Source organism: Nannospalax galili, unplaced genomic scaffold (genome assembly GCF_000622305.1).
Source record: "Nannospalax galili isolate Female #2095 unplaced genomic scaffold, S.galili_v1.0 scaffold28, whole genome shotgun sequence".
NCBI lineage: Eukaryota > Metazoa > Chordata > Mammalia > Rodentia > Spalacidae > Nannospalax > Nannospalax galili.
Window position 1 is genome coordinate 2,978,693 of NW_008359594.1, and position 21,465 is coordinate 3,000,157.

Sequence of the window (21,465 nt, forward strand, 5' to 3'; positions counted from 1 at the left end):
TTCATAATTCAACTGTAAACCTAAAAATTTACAGCCAATTTTGAAAGAAAGGCATCTTAGCTCTGGAAATTGTTATTGAATATGTCAATGCTGTTGTAATGAAATGCTTCTTCTAAGTATGTGGTTATTAAATAAATAATTTTTAAAAAAAAACTGTGCTTGGTATTGTAAACCTAGCCAAACACCCATGGTTAAGGAGCTCACAGGCCTGAAGAATGAACCCACTACTAATACTATTATTTTGCTAAATGGACATAGCATCAAAATGCCCTCTAAAGGGGAGAAGCAGGGCTATGCAAAACACTATGGGAATAAAAAGGAAGAAGGTGCTCAAGAGAGGTACGACCATAGCATACAGAAACTATCAAAAGAGAAATGGGGAAAATGGGGACACTTTAAATGGGGAGGGTGAGGTGGGAGGATAAGACAGGGAGAGAAAGGGAGAGATAGTTCCTAGCTAATATAAAAAACCAGAGGGAATTGTATTTGTCCAAAAACCTACTGAAAAATTACACATAAAATATCCCTACATGACTCCATGAGTATAGCTAAAGATTACATAATAAGAAATAGTGCCAGACAGGAGAAATCTTCCTTTGAGTTGTTGGTCAAGGTAGTCCAAGAGACTCCCAAAACTGCACAGGCAATTGTCAAAGTCCTTGATTGCCTCCCAGAACTTGAAAGTAAGACCTTGTTGCTGAAGACAGAACATACACTGGACACAGGATTTGGAGCAACGGAGCTGGGGCTGATATCGAAGCCACCTCCCCGAAGGCTAGCTCTCATAGCTTTGGAGAGGACTACACAAGCTGCTAAGGGAGAACATCAATCGAGGTTCAACTCAAGCATCAAGGCCTAAAACCACATCAATGACCAGCACAACAAACGACATTGGTGCAATAGTGGCACTTTATCTTGGAGGTAATCAACAGATAACTAATTAGACTTAAAGTACACTCAATAGGAGGAAACTCATGCGTGGTACTGTAATCCTAGCTAAATACACCTAGCTGGAGAGGTCATAGATCCTAGCAAAATCTCCAAGGCTGTCACTTGCCTAGACAAATGTAATTTCTTACTATGTCCAAAATATGGATCTTTAAATTTGTAAGCAAGTATCCCAATCACCACCCATCAAAGAAGCTTCTTTTTCAAGAGGCAGAGATAATTACAGAGTTCCACAACTAGTCACACACAGAGACTGTCTGTGAAGTGCCCAAGGCTAAGTGGCACATCTAGGATTCAACCTCTACACCTAAGGCTCATGGAACATAGAACAAGGGATGAAGAGAACACTAATGCATCTTTCAACTCTCATCAATGAAGCTCACTCATGCAACAGAGGGCCAGGAACACAAAAGGTCACAAACGGCCAAAATGCAGAGAATAGGAGTTTGCAGAGTGTGGGTCCTTGCACAGGACTCCTATATTAAAATCCACACACATAGGGCTCAGGGACCATTGCAGAAGAGGGGGCAGAAAGATTGTAAGAGCCAGGGAGGAGGTGCAGGACCATATGGAAATAGTCCTACAGGTACCAGAGACCCTTCTCATACAAACCTTCAGCAATGGTGTCAGCATGCACAAGACCCATGAAAACTTAAGCAGACAAAACCCAGCATAGAACTGTGGAAATGAACAGCAAGCCCCAATCTTAGTCGAAGAATTATTGGCAGCTGATTCCTACTGGGTGAGGAAGAGCTGATCTTCTTGAAATGAAAGACTCTAGATAGGGTGACTAAACCCTGGTGGATGAACTTGCACTGAGAGACATCTAGGGACACTAACTTTACATGATAGGCCTTATGACAGAAAAATGACACAAATGACAGAATGTATGAACTCAGTGGATAAGGACACATGACATCAAGTGTGACAATGTACGTTTGATCCCTGAGGCCCACATGGTGAAAGGAGAGGACTGACTCTGACAAGGTGTGCAAAAAGAAGACAAGACTCCTACTTTAGTCTAAAATAGTTTACTATGCCTTCAAGCCTCATTTGTCAACTGAAGAATTTCTATTAAATCTCTTTAAATTTCTGATTCAGTGATTATGCTCAGACAGTGCTACTTGTTTTTTTCTAACTTTGAATATTCTTTTTAACCTATGATATACCCTTTTATTATAAGATCTAATCTCCACATCGTCATCATGGCACATGTATGTGTGTGCAAACACACACACATACAATAAATGAATCTTTAAAAAAAAAAGTAGCTATAAAGGCAGTCTAGATTACCAAAACACTCTTAAATGAAGAAGCATACCTACAGTATCAGAAAAAGTAATTCCATGAAAATGTCACCACTGGGGGACTGGAGAGATGGATCAGTGGTTGAGAGCACTGGCTGCTCTTGTAGAGGATCCAGGTTTGACTCCCAGTACCCACATAGCAACTAACAACCATCCATAACTCCAGTTCTAGGTGATCTGATGCCCTCTTCTGACCTCTGAGGGCACTGCGTGACATTGGTGCACTTACACACATACAGTCAATACACTCATACACATAAAAATGATAAATAAAACAATTTTTAAAAGAAAATGACACCACTGGGACCCAAGAACCTACATATCAGAGAAGGGCCATAACTGCCCATATTAACAGACGCTTGGAAATTAGAAGTAGATCACTTAATGTACTCACCTTTTATCTGGGGGGCTGGGGGGAGCAGGTACTGAGAACTGAACCCAAGGCTTCCTACATGTTATGCAGGCACTCTACCACTGAGCTATATCCACAGCTTGTCACATGCTCACTTTAATGAATATAATTAGGGTTTCAGCTTCTTTCCAAAAGAAGTCCTAAAACATTAATGTGCAGCATTCTATCAATGTGTATGTTAACATTTCTGTCCCACAGAAGAAAAGCTAAGAAATACACAAATGTAAAGACATCCCTGAAAAACAGGTGCTGGTGGTCAGAGAATCAAGAACTATCAAAATAAAGCTTTTACAAAACAAGGAGTATCTATCTGTGAGGTAAAGAGCTCTCTTTATATGTTATTATAATAAAAGGCATTTCAGAGCTGGGGAGAAGGCTCAGCTGTTGAGAGCACTGACTACTCTTGCAGAGGACCTGGGTTCGATCCCCAGCACCCACATAGCACCTAACAACCATCCATAACTCCAGTTCCAGGTATCTGATGCCCTCTTCTTACCTCCATGGCCACTGCACGACCCAGGTTCAGGCAATACACTTACACACATAAAATATAATAAATAAGAAATAAAATTTTAAAAATTCTTTAAAAAAAAGGGCATTTAATGAGTTAAAAACAATATTAAAAATTAGAAAACAAGGGGCTGGAGAGATGGCTCAGCAGTTAAGAGCACTGATTGCTCTTGCAGGGGACCCGGAATCGATTCCCAGCACCCACATGGTGGCAACGAACCGTCCTTAACTCCAGTTCCAGGTGAATCCAAAGCCCTCTTCTGACCTCCATGGCATTGCATGACATGGGTGCATTCACATACGTGCAGGCAATACACTTGTACATATAAAATAAAAATAATAAAATATTAAAAAAAAATAGTTGTGGTCTCAAACTAAGACCAAGGCTGTTAAAGCCATGACTTAAATCATACCCAGGTTAAGGCGAACTGGACTCATAATAAATAAAATTTTTTTTTAAGTTTAAAACAAATTAGAAAACAAATAGTATGGCCTGTGCATAATCAACGAATCAAAAATTTAAAGTCAACAGAAATTCATTAGCTGACAAATGAGGTTTAAAGGAGTAGTAAATTGTTTTATAACTAAAGCAGAAGTCTTGTCTCCATTTTGCCCAAAAGTAGATGTTTTGTCTGCAAAGTTAATACACTCTCCACTGTAAAAATATTCTTGTATAGTTGGTTTCTATTTGCTTAAATTTTGCACCAAATTCACCCAACTCCTCATATGTCCTTAATACAAAGTTCAAGAGTTGTAGGATTCAAACAATGTATCATCTTTTCTTGGGCCACCTTAGGCAGTCTACATCTCACAATAAATCTCTGTTTCATTGTCCTCCTTCACCTTCTTTAGCTTTGTAGATGCATTTCTGATGTTGTCACTACCAGAAGTAAAGTGCCATTTTCCTTCCAGTGGATGGTGTCAGTTCCTTCAACAAAGCAGGTAGCTCCTTGGTTACAACAGAAAGCAATGTCCATTTCAGGTCAAAGGTAAAGACATGTGCAGCTGCCAAGGTGGAGAAGGCCCTATCATTCCAATGTGCAGTTCTTCTCTGTTAGTGTACTCTGGAATTCAACAGGTAATCATTTTCAAGCATCCCAGGAGGTCTCCATATTTAAACTTCCAAATGTGGCTTTTAGTCTTGAGATTTGAATGATGGTGCTGTCCCTTATAACTGGGATAGATCAGAAAGTATACTTAGCTTGAACATAGGGATCTGGCTCAAGGTGGAAAAAAACATTTGTAGGGATGGGCTAACAATGCCCAGAGTGGCTACCCAAGGCTGGATGCCAGTCCAGAGTCACTGCCAACTACAGTGGCCTCGGTTACTATATTCTTCAGCTCCAGAAATTCTACTTGCTCCTTTTTATTTTATCTCTTTTTTTGAACCCCTTTCTGTCCTCATATTGTCTTGTTAAAGGCCTTATGGTCTCTTAGAGCTCACAGAACTTCCAAAGAATGAATGTTCTGAATACTTTGTCAAGATATTTATAGATGTCCAAGTGTCTCAGTCAGTTACTGGGAATTTATTATGTTCCTTTGGTGGAGTTTGTTCTTCCTCATTTTCAGGTTCCTTTTATTTCTACGTTGCTGTCTGTTCATTTAAAAAAGTAGTCACCTTGTCCAGGCATAATGGACTGGCTTTGGTACGGGAAGCATGTCCTGTAAGCATTGACAGGGGTGATCAAACAGAAGTGTATTGCTGCACTAGGGCTGACAGCAATGTGAGGTGCACAGTATGGGCTGTATATACTCTGGGTCCAGAGGTATGCAATAGGAGGGCAGTTTGAGGGCTGTGGCTGGTAACATCAGTCACCATCAGTGTTCATCAGGTAAAAAGTTCCTAGGTATTGTGAACACCTGCACAGGATGCTGCCCTCCTCACAACATCTCTGTGTTAAACAGTAAATATACCAGGTAAATAAGGACCAGGACATGACATGGTAGGGGCCAGGGCTAAAGCCAGTAGTATGCACCGCTCTAGTGTTCGGCTACAGGTACATGTATGACAGTAGGGATCATTCACATGACAACTGAAGAAGTGGTAGCACATGTGTACTCAATGACAACACCTGGAGGCAAGTTAGCTTGTGCCTCTGTCACTAAAAGAGATGGTCAGGGGCACATTTACAATAGTAAAAATCTAAGCCAGCTGCAGGAGCAAGGGATAGTCTTGGGCAGGCACACACAAGAAACCCAATAATCTCAGCTTCAAAACTGTCCTACCAAGAAGTTCTGTATTTTGGATAGGCCTAACCAAGGAAATCTTCCAATGAGAATGGGAAAAGATAAAGTACACCTTACAAGTCCTGAAAAGTGTCAGTATACTAGATAGTAAGACAGACTCTTTTTTAGAAAGAAATAGTTAAACTTCTGGAACTCAAAAGAAATTCATTTATTTCTTAGAACATTTATTTTTATGGTTCTTTTAGTTTCTTACAGAACAGAAAAAATCTACTTGAAAATAGCCCATCAACTTAATATTATTATAATTTTATTAAAAAATAAAGGCTCACCCTTTCTAACAATTTTTGAAGCTTTAACGTCTTCTCCTCACGCAACTTTTCCCTTAACTGCTGTGCTTTCATGTGCTTCTCTTCATATTTCTTCTTAGATTCTGCTATTGTTCTAGTAATACAAACAAATGAACAAGAGTCACAAATGTTTACAAGACGAGGCTAAAAATAGTGATCTTTGGACTTCCAAAGGCCCAAAGTACACAAAACTCATTTCAGCCTAGTGTTTAAGGTAAGTGCTGTCATTTTTAATACATCTAGAACTGTCTTGAAATAATGTGCCAAAAATGGCCATGGAGCAACTCTGTGATCGTCAACATTCCCTCTTGTCCAGCATTTCAAATGAATTTTCAAAGGCCATACCTTTTACGAGATGGTGAAGAAAGCTTTTCATGCATGTGAATTCCATGCCCTGGAAGTCTGGCAGGTTCCTCTTCTACAATATCCCCCCAGGATGTATTTTGGCGCCAAGATTCACGAGCTGTTCAGAAAAAAGAAAATCACAGTTGCTTAGTCATATAGTTCTATAAAGCTTAACTTTTGAGAAGAAATTTTTTAAATGTGTTGTGCATGTACATGCCTGTGAAAGCATGTGTATATATACATGTGAATATATCACATGCAGGCTAAAGAACAACCTCAGGTGTCATCCTCAAAAACACTGTCCACCTCCTTTGAGACAAGATCTCTAATTGGCCTGGAGCTCACCAATTAGGCTACGCTGCCTGGCCAGCAACCCCCGAGATCTACCTGTCTCGTCTCCCCAGCACAGGGATCAAGAGCATGTGCTACCATGCTTGGCAATTTAACTTGGGTTTTCGGGGTTGAATTCAGGCCCTCATGCTTCTGAGGCAAGTACTTTATTGACTGAGCCATCTCTCCAGCCCTTAGAAGAGACTTCAAAGTTTATAGTTTTCCTTCCTCAAATTATTTATTTTACCCAAAAATTTCATATGAGATGATCTGATGGATCTCATTGTACCTACATAACAAATACACAGAGACATATACACATATGTACCTTCATAATCTGCAAGAACATCATTCCAGTCCATAGACATACCACAGAAAGATACACTCCCACTGCCCATGCTGGCCTAAAATGTAATAAAAGAAATTAAAATTTGGTTTTGGAACACAATGTTATAATCCTTAAAAACTATTTTCCTGTCACTAATAAATTTTATTGAATCAACAATTTAAAACCAGAAAAAAGGTACATGCCTTATATAGTCATCATAATTACCAAGTTGAGAGTCTATTAGCCATTTACAGGAACACATGAATCACATTTCAAAAGAAATAAACAAATCTTATAACTACATGAATACTTACATATACAAAGCACACATTAAAATTAAAGATTATTTGTAGGAATTAAATTTAATAGAAAAATGTGAAATATAAAACTTATGGTTGTTTTTAATCTTCCATAAATCTCCTTCATTGACATTTGTACCCTGAGCACTTAACAACAAAGCACTGTGTCATTTGCTATTTCTTAGTAGAACACAGAAAGGACAATACCTTACATTCTTTTTCAGTCTCTAAAAATTACAGTCTGCATGATGCTGAACTCTAACTTTCTGAGAGACTCAATGTATCTATTTGTGAAATAATAATAACTCCCAACTTGTCAACTGCATCATATATGGAAATACTTCATAATAAAAATATTAAACAAAGATTTGCTATATTTTGTTATCTAATCGACCACTATAATAATTACTATACAAGATTTTAAAATAAATCATTTAAGTAACACTGGATGAAATCTAAGTCTTTCTGGTCCTAAGAATTTTATATCTGTATCTAACATAACTGAACAATTGTGTTAAAAGTGCTAAAAGCTCACAGAAAAGTCACTGTCATTGTCAGTTTCAATGTTGATATCATTGTTTTCCTCGGCTTCAATCTCTCTAGTCAGCTGCTCTTCCTCAGCAATGGCGCTGGCAATGGCCTCTTCGTTGGCCTTTTCTAGGCGATCTGCTAGCTCTTCCTTTTTAGCGAGGACTTCAGCCATGGACTGTAAAGTTAAAAACAAAGAAAAAAAAATCATGAAAAATTAACTAATAATTTCTCCCTTTATAAGCTAATAATGAACTAAACAGTATATATAAAACAAATATTGACCTAGAATCATAAGGTACGCCTAACCACTGGCTAACAGTATGACTTACAAGGTACTTGAAATCAAGACGTTTTTACTATTCCATAAAATGAAACAATAATCCATGACTGGCAGTCTTTACCAGACTGTGTATGAGAAACTGAAAAGTTATATAAATAAAAGGTATTATAATGTCAAAATATCAATTATTTGAATGTCAAAAGTCAAAAGTTACAGATTAAATATGCTCTCTAAATAGGAAACATAAATGGTATACTATAACAGGAGCATAAAAGAATAGAGGCTGTAGAGGTGATTGTATATCTTGAACATATATATGTAACTTAAAAATAACCATTAAAAGTACTGCAAGTAATATTCCTGAGAATTATCAATCAAATTCTACAAGGAGCTCAAGATTTATACTATAAAGTCTAAAACAATAAGACAACAAAACAAAATGTTATGGTTAATAAACCAAGGGAGATAAAATGGCACTTTAAAAAGTAAAAAAGGAGACAAATTATGTGAGTCAATGGGAAAACAAATAGTGAAGATGATAGTTTTCAACAAATCCCATCAATAATCACATTACATGTAAACAGTCTAAACATCACCAATTAACCAACAGATTGCCAGAGTGGATAAAAAGCAACACCCAACCATGTTTCCCATAAGAAACTTACATATAATGATACAAACAGCTTAAAAGTTTTTCTTTTTAAATCTACACTAGCAATAACCACCACCACAACCACAACAACAAAAAACACAGATTTAGCTAGGCATGGTGGCACAGGCCTTTAGTCCCAGCACTCGGGAGGCAGAGGCAGGTGGATCTCTGTAAGTTCAAGGCCAGCCTGGTCTACACAGCAAGTTCCAGGCCAGCTGTGGCTACAAGGAGACTCTGTCTCAAAAAAGACAAAAAAAACAAAAAACGAAAAACAAAAAAAACCCACAGATTTTGAGAAGGCAATTTCCTAAAAATAAAGGGGACACTTCATCAAGAAGGCAAAAGTCTCTTAAATTTTATGAACATAAAAGAGTTTCGAACTAAATGAGGCAAAACTTGAACTACAAAATAAAAGAAACCTAATAACAATAAAAAACTGTGTTATCACTTTGGAAACCAGCCTGACTATTCTTCAAAAGGTCAAGCATACAGCTTATATGACCCAGCAGTTTTATTCCTAGGTGTGAATCTGGAAAAATAAAAACATTACTCTACATAAAAACATGTGTGCAAATATTTAAAGTAGGGCTACTCATAATAGCTAATAGCCAGAACACAGAAACAACCTGACGAATGGATAAATACAGTGGAGCACTTCAACACAATGGAACACTATCTGGTCATAAAAATGAAGAAATACTTAAACAGGCTAAAACATGGATGGATCTCAAAGTATTAAGGTGCATAAAAGAAGCCAGTGTTATATCCTATTTCTATGTCATGTCCAAATAGGCAAAACTATAAACTCCAAAGGCAAATGAGTAGTTATAGGTCTGAGGGAGGAATGGGTGCTAATGAGTCCTTGGTTTCCTTATTGATAGAGCCCCCATAGAAATGAAAATACAGGTTCATGCAAAGATGTGTGCACGGGGCTGGGGATGGAGCTCAGTGGTAGATCACTTGCTAGAATGCACAAGTCCTTGGGTTCAACTCCCAGAGCTGCAAACCAAAAAAAAAAAAAAAACAAAAACAAAAACATTAAGTATGTCCACAAATATTCCTATTGTTTTTAACCTAACAAATAAAAATCTAGAAGCAACTCAAATGTCCAAAAGCAAATGAGCAAACATGCTGCTGCATAAAGCACACTAGTGAAGCTGGGACATAATGAACTACTGAGGCGCAACTACAGAGACGAACCTAGAAATGACTACACTGCTGAAAGATCACACGACACCATATATGTAAACTAATGAAAATGTAAACTTCACTACAGTGAAAGACAGCAACATAGAACCCTTGGAAGGGAAGAGGGCAAGGGTGGAGCCAGGAGCAGGAGTGATGAATGTAATGTGTAGACCTTGCAGAGCACTCACTGTGTCCAGGATCTTGACTACAGTGGTGCTTTCAATGGTATAAACACAAGCAAACATTTATCAGCATGTGTGAGTTAAATATGTAAAGATTACTAAAAATAAATTATAATTCAATAAAAGTATTTTAAAATACAAATTCTAAAGTTCAAGGTTCTTTGTAGATTGGAACAGAATCAGCACATTTGCATTTTTAAAGATTTATTTGTTTTTATTTTATGTGTATGAGCATATTGCCTGCATGTGTGTAAGTGCATCCGTGTCATGTGATGCCCAAAGAGGTCAGAAGAAGGCATTGGATTCCCCTGAAACTGAAGTTAGAGATGGTTGTTAGCCATCATGTGTGTGCTGAGAACTGAACTGGAGTCCTCTGAAAGAGCAGTCAGTGCTCTTAACTGTTGAACCATCCCTCCAGCCCCCACATTTGCATTTTTAAAGCTTTCCCTCCTAACTAAGATACTCCCTTCAAAGCACATGTTCCTGAGGATGAGTAGGCTTAAAGAGTGTTACTGTGCATCATACAGTCTTCCTATAAGCTTCAAAGTCCTACAGAAACTGACTATTGCTAATATGCTACACAAACCTTATAAAAAACAATAAACTCCAGGGGCTAAAGAGATGGTTCAGAGCACTGGCTGCTCTTAGAGAGTACACAGTTTCAGTTCTCAGCACCCACATGGCAGCTAACAACCAATTGTAACTCCAATTCCAGGGGACCCAACATCCTCTTCTGACCTCCACAGGCACTTGCACAACACTGGTGCACTTACATATATGCAGGTAATATATTCATACACATAAAACAAAAGTAATAAAATATAAAACATAAAGACAAATTTCAAATATTAAAGATATATAGTGTACATACACACACACATATTGCAAAAAGAAACTTCGCACATAAATCTGTTCTATTGCCTCATTTTGTCTGTCAATTCTATCTTCCCTGGAATATATTTCTACTTGAAATGTGAAAAATCTAAAGATTCAAACCTAGTACCAGAGCTTTTAAATGACATTCAGTTATCCCTATGCAACTTTATATTATGTAGTGAAATACAAATAAATATCTACAGAGACTATTATTTAATCAGTTTTTCACTAAAATATGAAAATGTCAGTAATTCTAAAACATTAGATCAGTGGAAGCTAGATGTATAAGAGTGTGTGAGTGTGTGTGTGTGTGTGCATGCGAGCTTCCAAGCACAGGCTTGTGAAGGTCAGAGGACAACTTATGGGAGTTAGTTCTCTCCTTCCACCATATGGGTTTTAGGGACCAAACTCAGGTCACCCGATTGGCTCCCTCACCTGCTGAGCCACCTCACCAGCCCAGAACATCATATTTTTATGATGCTAGCAAATGTTGACCTTTTCTAAAGCTATGAATCAAACCTAGAGCCCCACACATGCTGATCAATTACTTAGATTCTGCAGTCATTTTGGTAATGTTTCTGCTAAAAAAAAAAAATGCAGGTATTTGGGGTTTTGTTTTACTTTCCTTTAAGCAACCCAGTGACAGTGTCATACTGAGAAACCAAAGAAAAACCAGTTTTCTCATGACTTCAGGTTTCTGTTACTCTCTAGTTAAGAATCTGCATACAGATTCAGCACTTAAGAACACTGTTCTTGCAGAAGACCCAGGTTCAAATCCCAGCACCCACATGGCAGCTAACAACTATCAGTAACTCCAGTCCCAGGGGACCCAACAGCCTTTTCTGACCAATGCAAGCATTGCATGATACATGCATACACATAAAAAACAAATAAATAAAAAATTTTTAAATGTCCTTATATAATTAAATTACAATATAAACAACTTTTATGCTATCTAGCTGTGGAGACAAAATAAATAAAAATGTTTACACCTTAAGTTAATGTCACCACTGATTTGACCTTAATTATGTTCAATCTTTAAAAATGTTCATCACTGCAGACAGTAGCAGGGATATCAGAGTATAAGGACTCTAGTGGGGGGAGGGAGGCTATGGGAGGGTGCTACCTGGGAAGTGGGTCTATAAAAAAAAATTCTTCAAAGCATAAAAATTTGCTCCTTAATAACTGGTGGATGTGAAGAACATTGCCATTGAAATCTACCTAATGACTTTATATCTATGCTCAGACGCTAAGGAGCTCAGGAAGTAACCGACTGTGACTAGCAATAATATATATAGAGAGATATATAGAGATTAGATATATCTCTATATAGAGATATATAGAGATTAGAAACGCATGTGCAAACATGTTAATGTTAAATAATGAAATGGAGATCTTTTTCAAAGTTTAAAAAAAAATGTTCATCACTAAAAGACTTTATTTTAGGAATCTAAACATTTACCTTCCTTACTGCTGTCATGTTCTCTTCATTATTTTCCCCTTAAACATCCCTTATCAATTTTCATCTATACTATCATCTATACTATGATTATCTCTTTATCAGTATCACATGCTGATATCATAAGTCACTAAATTTTAAAAGTATTATATACAATTATCTTTTACAATATTTTATTATCAGCCTTTTATTACATACAATTTTTAATTAATTTATTTTTATTAATTTTTTTGTGTATTTCATATAAAACAGTTCAAAAACTCTTATCTTAATCATCAGTGCTCCTGTCCCCACTGGCACCCGCCCACAGCCCCACTGCCTCCACTGGAGCCTATATCCTCAGTCATCATTGTCAAGGCCCACTGGGTTGTCGGTGTCCCCAGCTGTTCCCCAGTGCAAGTCTGTCCACTAAGTCTAATCAGCCTCTCTAGAGTCCCTTGTTTCAGGCCTAAGTGACACAGCTACAATACAACCTCCACACCTAAGGCTCATGGAACATAGAACAGGGATAATGAAGATGACACTAATCAATCTCTCAGGTCTCAGTAATAAAGCTTCCTCAGGCAGCGGAGGGCCAGGAACACAAAAGGTCACAAATAGCCAAAGTGTAGAGAGCAAGAGTCTGCTGAATGCTGATCCTTGGGCAGGATCCCTTTATTAAACTTTTCCAACCCAAGGCTCAAGGACCATTGCAGAAGAGGGGGCAGAAAGGCTGAAAGAGCCAGGAAAGAGGTGCATGATCATATGGAAATGAAGTCCTACAAGCTCCTGGGAACCTGTCCATATGATTCTATGGCAATGGTGTCAGCAAACACAGGTCTCACGCAAGCTCAAGCAGACAATAACTCAGCATAGAACTTGGAAAAATGAACAAGAGACCTCAATCTTATCTGAAGGAATGTTGGAAACTGATTACTGCTAGATGAAGAAAAGCTGATACTTCTTGTTTTTATTTTTTAATTTATTATTTATTTATTAATGTATTTAATACATTACATAGCTCAAATATATCTTAATCATCTTTATACCCATCCTCACTGGCACCCTGTCATAGTATCCCCCCTCCATGGAACCCATATAGTCGGTCATCCCTGTTAATGCCCACTGGGTTGTCAGTGTCCCCAGCCATTCCCCAGTACAAGTTTGTCCACTAAATCTAGTCAGCCTATCTAGAGTCCCTTGTTTTAGGAAGATCAGTTCTTCATCTAGCAACAATTTAGTCCAGGGAACTAGACTGAAGAATTGGGTTGGTCTGGGTACAAAGGATCAGAAAGCAGTGAAGTCAGGGCAGGGTAGTCCAGAGGGCTGGGGAGCCAGGAGAAGAGGTGGGCCAGTGCCCATGCTAGAAGGAGAAAGGGGATGTGGGGGCTGGGAGTTTGAATCTAGTTATGGGAGTCAAGGCACAATAGCTTACTTATTATTTTTATATGTGTATGAGTGTATTGCCTGCATGTAAGTGCACCTGTGTCTGCAGAGGTCAGAAGAGGGCATTAGATTCCCATAGAACTACAGTTGTTAGCCATCATGTGGGTGCTGGGAATAATCTGGGTCCTCTTGCACCTGTGTCAGGGAATGCCTGCAGAGGTCAGAAGAGGGCATTAGATTCCCATAGAACTACAGTTGTTAGCCATCATGTGGGTGCTGGGAATAACCTGGGTCCTCTGCAAGAACAGTCAGTTCTTTACTGCTGAGCCAAGTCTCCAGTCCCTATTTTTATTTTCTATGTATGAGTGTTTTGTCTGCATGTCAAGTGTACCCGTCGTGCAATTATGGAGGCCAGAAAAAGGTGTTAGATCCCCTGGAACTGGAGTTAGGGACAGTTCCTAGCTGCCATGTGGGTGCTGGGAACCACCCCAGGTCCTCTGGAGGAGCAACCAGTGCTCTTAACTGCTAAGCCATGTCTCCAGCCCCCACAATGATCTTTTAAAAATAAAATTTGAGGGACCTGGGAGATGGCTCATTTAGACAATCTGAGTTTGGGTGTCTAGCACCCACATAGAAGTCAGGTACAGCAGCACTCACTTGAAACCTGGGGATGGCTGTGGGCGAGTGACAGAGACAGTCCAGTCCCTGGAGCTCACTGGTGAGTCAGGCTAACAAATCTGTGAGCTCCAGGGTTAGTGAGGAACCCTGGCTTCAAAAAAGTAAGGTACAGCATGATAAGAAAGACACCCTGACACTGACCTCTGGCCTCCACACACGTGCATGGACACATGCATGCACATGAGCAGACATACACATAAACACATATATACACCACACACATCCACAAAATGGAATTAAAAAATAAAATTGAGCCAGGCTGGTGGCACATGCCTTTAATCCCAGCACTCGGGAGGAAGAGGCAGGCGGATCTCTGTGAGTTCAAGGCCAGCCTGGTCTACATAGTGAGTTCCAGGACAGCTGGGGCTACAAAGAGACCCTGTTTCAAAAGACCAAAAAAATAAAATAAAATAAAAGTGAATAATTTTTAGCTCACTTATAAATGTGCCTATTTCTTTAAAAAGTTACTTACGTGAAGCTAGTATGTCCTATTTTGGATGAATCCCAGGGAGATGTGTATTAATATTAAAAGAGCAATAGAAATAGAAGAGCAGAAATTAAGTAATCACCTAAAACATAAGACCACAGACAGTTGATGCATTTTTCAAATATTCAGACTAGAGATGACTCCATCGTAAAGACCAACTCTAACTGGTTGGGATGGCCCACTCCTGTAAACTCAGCACTTGGAGGTGAAAACAAGAAGATGACAAGCTCAATGCCATCCGTAGCTACACAGCAAATTCAAGCCCAGTCTAGGCTACATGAACCTTTGTCTCAAAAAAACCCCCAAAACCAAAAGAAGGACCAACACATAACATGCCCCATCTATCAGAATACCAGGTATTTCACAGACGCCTCTACTATTACAGAATTAGTAGTTTTCTTTTCTTCTTTTTCTTATTTTTTTAATGTGGATGCTAGGTTTAGCTTCTTAATCCTGGGACAAAGTACATTTGATCAAAATACATGTAAACTGAATGATTTTGAACAAGTTTTTAACCATTATAGTATCACTTTCATCCTCAACAAAAATCTTAAGTATTTGAAATTTTTACTGTATAAAAAAGGCAAAATGAAATAACACATAAAATTTTTTACAAAACTTGCCTGCTAAACTATAAAGTCATAAATAATACAAATGAATATTATTGGGTTTATACATTTTAAATGTATATACGCAGAATTCTGATAAGTTGTTCTTACCAAGTTAGCAGCACTCACATTTGAAATATCTGAAGGGTCCATTTCATTTTCTACCCCTGCCTCCTCTGCTGGAACTTGGTCTTCATCTGCTTGCAAAGGTGTGGTAGTTTGCTGAGTAACTGAAGCCCAATCTGTATCGATGTGAACAGCTGGTATTTCAGAAGTTTGCACAGAATTGTCTTGACTACTGCCAGAATTCTTGACATCATCCAATATACTCACTGTGAACTAAAAACACATACTTATAGAATAAGCCAGACTCCCTCCTCTATCCTTAGAGATACTAGCGCCAAAGGCCTTTTGAAAAAGTCCAATGGAAACTTATTACTGTAGAAGCTTCCTAAAATATGTACATATACATATATTTTTTAAGTTTAACTAATGTAGTTACTCTATAATGGGGTGGGGGGTGGCAGGGGGGGCTGGAGAGATGATGACAACACTGCCCCTACTAGACAATACAGGTTAGCAAATAAAAAGCCCAGGGCCAAGAATGGGTGATCTCTTTTGGAGCTGTTGGAGGGAGTGAGGGGAGACCCACAGACCTTCAAACAGTACTGGCTATTATCACTGCTCTTGGTTACCCTCCAGAACTTGACAGGAAGACCCTATTGCTGAAGACACCACATCATAGAACATGGAGACATACAGCTGGTACTGACCTGGAAGCTCTATCTCTATTGCCTAGTTTTCATAAGCCTGGAAGGTGCTGTGCACTCTACCAGAGGAGAAAGGTAATTATCACGCTTAGCCAGCTGTGAACCTCTTGGGTTAAAATAATGAGTGGGCTTGCAAAATTTGCCAACTGCTGTAATAGTGGCATGAATGTTATAGGAGTAATCAACCACTCTCTGACTAGATTTAAGGCTCATTTCACAAGATGGAACCCATACTTGGCACCATTTTGGAGGCCAAGAACCTCTGGCCAGACAGGTTATAGATCCTAGGGGAGGAACCTCCTACTATTATTCTGCTAAATGAACATAACATTAAACCAACTCCTAATGACTCATGGTTATACTCATAGATTAGCGCATCTCACTTCATCAGAGAAGCTTCTTTTTGTAGTACATGGTGATTAACACAAAAACCCGCACTTTGTCAACACACAGAGAGTAAGAGACTGCAGAATGTTCATCCCTAAATGCGGTATCTGGATCACACCCCCTCCTCCCAAGGCTCAGGGCCTATCATGGAAGACACAAGGGAGGCAGAAAGGTTGTAGGAGTCAGAGGTAGTTGGGTGACTACGATGTAACAGTGCTTTCTGGATACTACAGGGAAGTTGCACATATGAACTCAAGTATAACAGCATGTACAAGACTTAGGCAGGCTCAAGCCAAACAAAATCCCTGAATGGAGAAGGTAGGTGGGCACAAAGTCTCACCCCTAGCAGAGAACTGACAACTGATAGCTGCTAAGAAAGGTATAATAAGCTTTCTTTAAAGGTGTGACCACTGGAAGGTTGATCATACTGCAGGGATGGACCCACACTGAAGTGTAGTTGGGCAACACAAATTGGATGTGATGGATTTAAAAAAAATAAAAAAAGACATGAAGTTGGGCAGGTAGGGAAGAGGGGGAGATCTGGGAGGAGATGGTGGAGGGTGGAGGGATGAACATGAACAAAATAAAATGTATGAAATTCTCAAAAGAATAAAAACATTATTTTTTATGTGTATGAATGTATTGCATATGTGTAAGTAAACCCATGCCATGCAATGCCCACGGTTAGAAGAGGGATTCGAATTCCCTGGATTAGAAGTTACGGACAGTTGTCAGTCACGATGTGGGTGCTGGGAATTGAACCTGAGTCCTCTACAAGAGCAGTCACTGCTCTTAACCACTGAGCCATCTCTCCAGCCCCAGAAAAAAAAACGTTATTCTTAAAAAGAATCAACCAGAGATAATGCCTTAAAACACTAAATATTTGATGCCACAAGAGCTAGTCCTGTTTAATCTAGCAACTGTGAAGCAGCTCCTGAACCTGGCTAACAGAAAACTTGCTTTTTCATGTTTGAAGTACAACAAAAGGCAAGAATCCATTCAGCTGCACAAATTTTATCTGAATGCCTACTCTGTATTGGGTATTGTCTGTAGTACTCTCAGAAACTAAGCAATTAAATTGTAATTATATTTCCTTTTAGTAAACTGGTACCTTCATTTCTTACATTTATTTAGTGTTTGTATGTTCACATCTTCAAGGGAACAAACACATGCCACAAAGCTTGTGTGGAGATCAGAGGACAACTTGTAGGAGTTGGTTTTCTATTTCCACCAAGTGAGTTCCTGTTATCAAACTCAGGTCATTAGCCTTGGCAGCAAGTACCCTTATTAACTTAGCTATTTCACCAGCCCTAATGGTCTGATTCTTAACAAGCACTTCATATCCCTCATAAGGAAATCTAGAGAAAGCATAATACTGCTATACTCATACAGCCAAAGGTATTTATATAGTCTTGTGAATTCTCTTCTATTAGATAAGAATATTCAACATCCTGAAAATACCATGAAACCATTTCTCACTAAAACATATTTTGAGGCATTTTACTTAAAGTTATCAAACCTGTCTTCTTTAGAATATGACCTCATAGGGTTTTTTTTTTTTTTTTTTTTGAGCTTTCAGGGAGGTTTTTTTTTTTTCCTCATAGATATTTTTATAGATCACATAGAGTAGGTGATACTAATTCCCAGATTGGTAAGAAAAGATTAAGCTAAGAGTAAGATCTAAAGTATGCAGTGTGTCTCAACATGCACTATATCTTAGATGAAGATGTCTATCAATCCCCCTTACTAATTAACACATAACCAACAGAAATGTGAAAATATAAAAAGACAGTAATATTGTCTAAAAGTAAATATATATCCATATTTTTTTAAGAATCTAAATTTCAGGAGGAGGCGGGAAAAATCTAACTTAGAACATACAGCCAAGTGTATTTTCAGAGTAACAGAATAGTACTTTGTGTTCCAATTATACTCCACATCAAAGAACTAAAACCTAAAATTGTGAATGCAATATCACATCACTTCTTACATAAACATTACACAAATGTTTATGGCAGTGGCCATAAAGCTCCCAGTTTGATCATTTCTACAAATACGAAACTTGGCCAAGTCTCACAAACTACTCCAGAAATTCTACTATTGGTAAGAACTTGGTGTTCGAAAGTGTTGATTTCAGCATAAACATTATTTAAACTGTATTATGTTGTTTACATTGCTATCAACATTATTTACATGTCAGTCACCATGGCTTATAATCTTCTTGACAATATTTACAATAGCAGTACTGATGTTTACAGTACAGTTGACTCTGAGTTTATTAAAACTCAGTATCATTGTATAATGAAATCAAAGCTATAAAATAAAGTTGAGAAAAGATATAAAAATGCTAATTTCATTTTGAGGGTGACAGTGTAGAAAACAAATACTGATGACAGTACTTTTTGAGACAGGGTCTCACTATGTATTGCGCTTGCTGGCCTGGAGCTCACAGAGCTGTGCCTGCCTCCCTCTCCCTCTCCCTCCTGGGTGCTGCCACCCCTTTCATCCTTTCATCATCAGCACTTGACCACCATCAGAACGAAACTTTGATAATGAAACATTACAGCAATATTTTAATTATTCAAAAAATTTTGTATGAATTATTCTTAAAAATCTCAAAAATCATACAAATTTATTCACTACACAAAAGTATCATTAATTTTTATATTAAGGTATTTTTTAGGTAAGGTACATAGGAAAAAATTCTAAATGTTTGTTATATAAAATTAAAAGTGATTTCTTAGGCCAGGCGTGGTGGCGCACGCCTTTAATCCCAGCACTTGGGAGGCAGAGGCAGGCGGATCTTTGTGAGTTCAAGGCCAGCCTAGTCTACATAGTGACTTCCAGGCCAGCTGGGGCTACAGGGAGACCCTGTTTCAAAAAAGAGCAAAAAATAGTGATTTGTTGCCAGGCATGGTGGTGAAGGCCTAGATGGTGGTGAAGGCCTAGAATCCCAGCACTGAGGAGGAAGAAGCAGGATCATCATGAGGATCACAGGGTTACAGAGTGAGACCCTATCTCAAACAGCAGAAAGAGAAAGGGGTGGCAGCACCCAGGAGGGAGAGGGAGGCAGGCACAGCTCTGTGAGCTCCAGGCCAGCAAGGGCAATACATAGTGAGACCCTGTCTCAAAAAGTAAAAAAGTGTGGGAAGAAGTGAGGGAAGAAGTGAGAAGAGACAAGGGAAAGAGGCAGGAAAGGAGAAAGATTTCTTCACTAAGAATCTCTACACACACAAGTTTCTAAAAAGCTATATCCAACAAATATATCCTGATTATTTTCTATGTCTAGGACTCTCCCATATTGTCTGAAATAAAAACACTTCTGAAGATATTGCCTCCAGAAAGACAGCATCTTCAACAAATGGTGCTGGGCAAAACGGGATCGCCACCTATAGAAGAATGAAACTAGATCCTTATCTTTCACCTTGCACAAAAGTCAACTCAAAATGGATCAAAGACCTCAATGTGCAACTGGAAACCCTGAAACTACTAGAAGAAAATATTGGCAGTAACTTACAAGATATAGGTGTAGGAAAGGATTTTCTAAATCAGACAGAAGTTGCTCAGGAATCAAGGACAGCAATCAACAAGCGGGACCTCATTAAACTAAAAAGCTTCTGTACAGCAAAAGAAACAATCAAAAAAATGAAGAGAAAACCCACAGAATGGGAAAAAATCTTCACCGGTGACACGTCTGACAGAGGTTTAATATCTAGAATATATAAAGAACTCAAAAAACAAAGAACCAAGAAACCAAATGACCCAATTAAAAGACGGGCTAAAGATCTAAACAGAGAGTTCTCAAAGGAAGAAATAAAGATGGCTAAGAAACATCTCAAAAAGTGTTCAACATCATTAGTAATTACAGAAATGCAAATTTAAACCACTCTAAGGTATCACCTTACCCCAATCAGACTGGCCAGGATCAAGAGAACAAATGATACCAAATGCTGGCAAGGATGCGGAGGAAGGGGAATGATCATTCACTGCTGGTGGGATTGCAAACTCGTGAACCTCTATGGAAAACAGTGTGGAAAACTCTTAAAAACTAAAAATGAATCTACCATATGACCCAGTTATACCACTCCTTGGCATATACCCAAAAGTCTCATCCTATTGTATAGACACTTGTACAACCATGTTTGGTGCTGCTCTTTTCACAATAGCTAAGAGATGGAAGCAACCTAAGTGCCCCTCAACTGAAGAGTGGTTAACAAAAATGTAGTATATTTACATAATGGCGTTTGAGTCAGCAGTAAAGAAACATGAAATAATGAAATTTGCAGGTAAATGGATGGATCTAGAAACTGTTATACTAAGTGAAGTAACACAGACTCAGAAAAACAAACGACCTATGTTCTCCCTCATATGTGGCTCCTAACACCAAATCCTTTTAAATTCCAGGTCCTTTTAATAAGAAGATGCTATACAGCAGTCCCTTCTGCATGAAATAACCACCATCATCACAACTTTGGCTGAGCCTGATCACTAAACATAGTCACAATTGGGCTTGTTGGAGGTTGTGCTCATTCATTAACGGAGGGCCAAGCAGGGTCATTGGACCCTCACTGGATTATCCAGCCACTCTTCCCAGCCAACTGTATGTAATTTGACCCTAATCACACATGGCCTCCTTGATTTGGGGAGGGCTAAAGTATACAATCTTGGGAAGGCTAGGAAGAGAAGTCATGACCCACGCTGGGTAAAGGGTTTCTAGAGTGTATACCCTCAGGTCATACATACACCTCAGCAAACCCTCAGTTACCTTGCTAAGTAAGCTCAATAAATTCATTGGTTCCCCAGTAAAACTGTCATCAAATATTGATGTGACACTAGAACCTTAAAAGGGAATAAGCATTGCTTAGCATCCCCAGGAAAAGAATTCTCACAACAGATGGAAAATTTGTTAATGTTTTTATGTCTCATGGTTATTAGAAAGAGAATGGTAAGCTAAAAGATGTTAGAAGGATATAGACGTGGAGGTATGGG

The 21,465-nt window shown here is 38.6% G+C and overlaps 1 protein-coding gene across 5 annotated transcripts in view; it reads right to left on the reverse strand.

The window, feature by feature from the left end:
* Window positions 1-21,465, reverse strand: part of Scaper (S-phase cyclin A associated protein in the ER) — a 477,644-nt gene that overhangs the window by 355,878 nt on the left and 100,301 nt on the right. For 4 of the 5 annotated variants that reach the window (XM_008823432.2, XM_017795678.2, XM_008823431.3 and 1 more), the window contains 5 exons: window positions 15,431-15,658; window positions 7,549-7,719; window positions 6,715-6,790; window positions 6,057-6,174; window positions 5,694-5,805 (listed from right to left, as the gene is read on the reverse strand). In XM_008823432.2, coding sequence (XP_008821654.1) covers window positions 5,694-5,805; window positions 6,057-6,174; window positions 6,715-6,790; window positions 7,549-7,719; window positions 15,431-15,658 — 705 coding nt within the window. The remainder of the gene's footprint in view (window positions 1-5,693; window positions 5,806-6,056; window positions 6,175-6,714; window positions 6,791-7,548; window positions 7,720-15,430; window positions 15,659-21,465) is intronic. The other variant, XM_029558805.1, reaches the window with a different exon arrangement.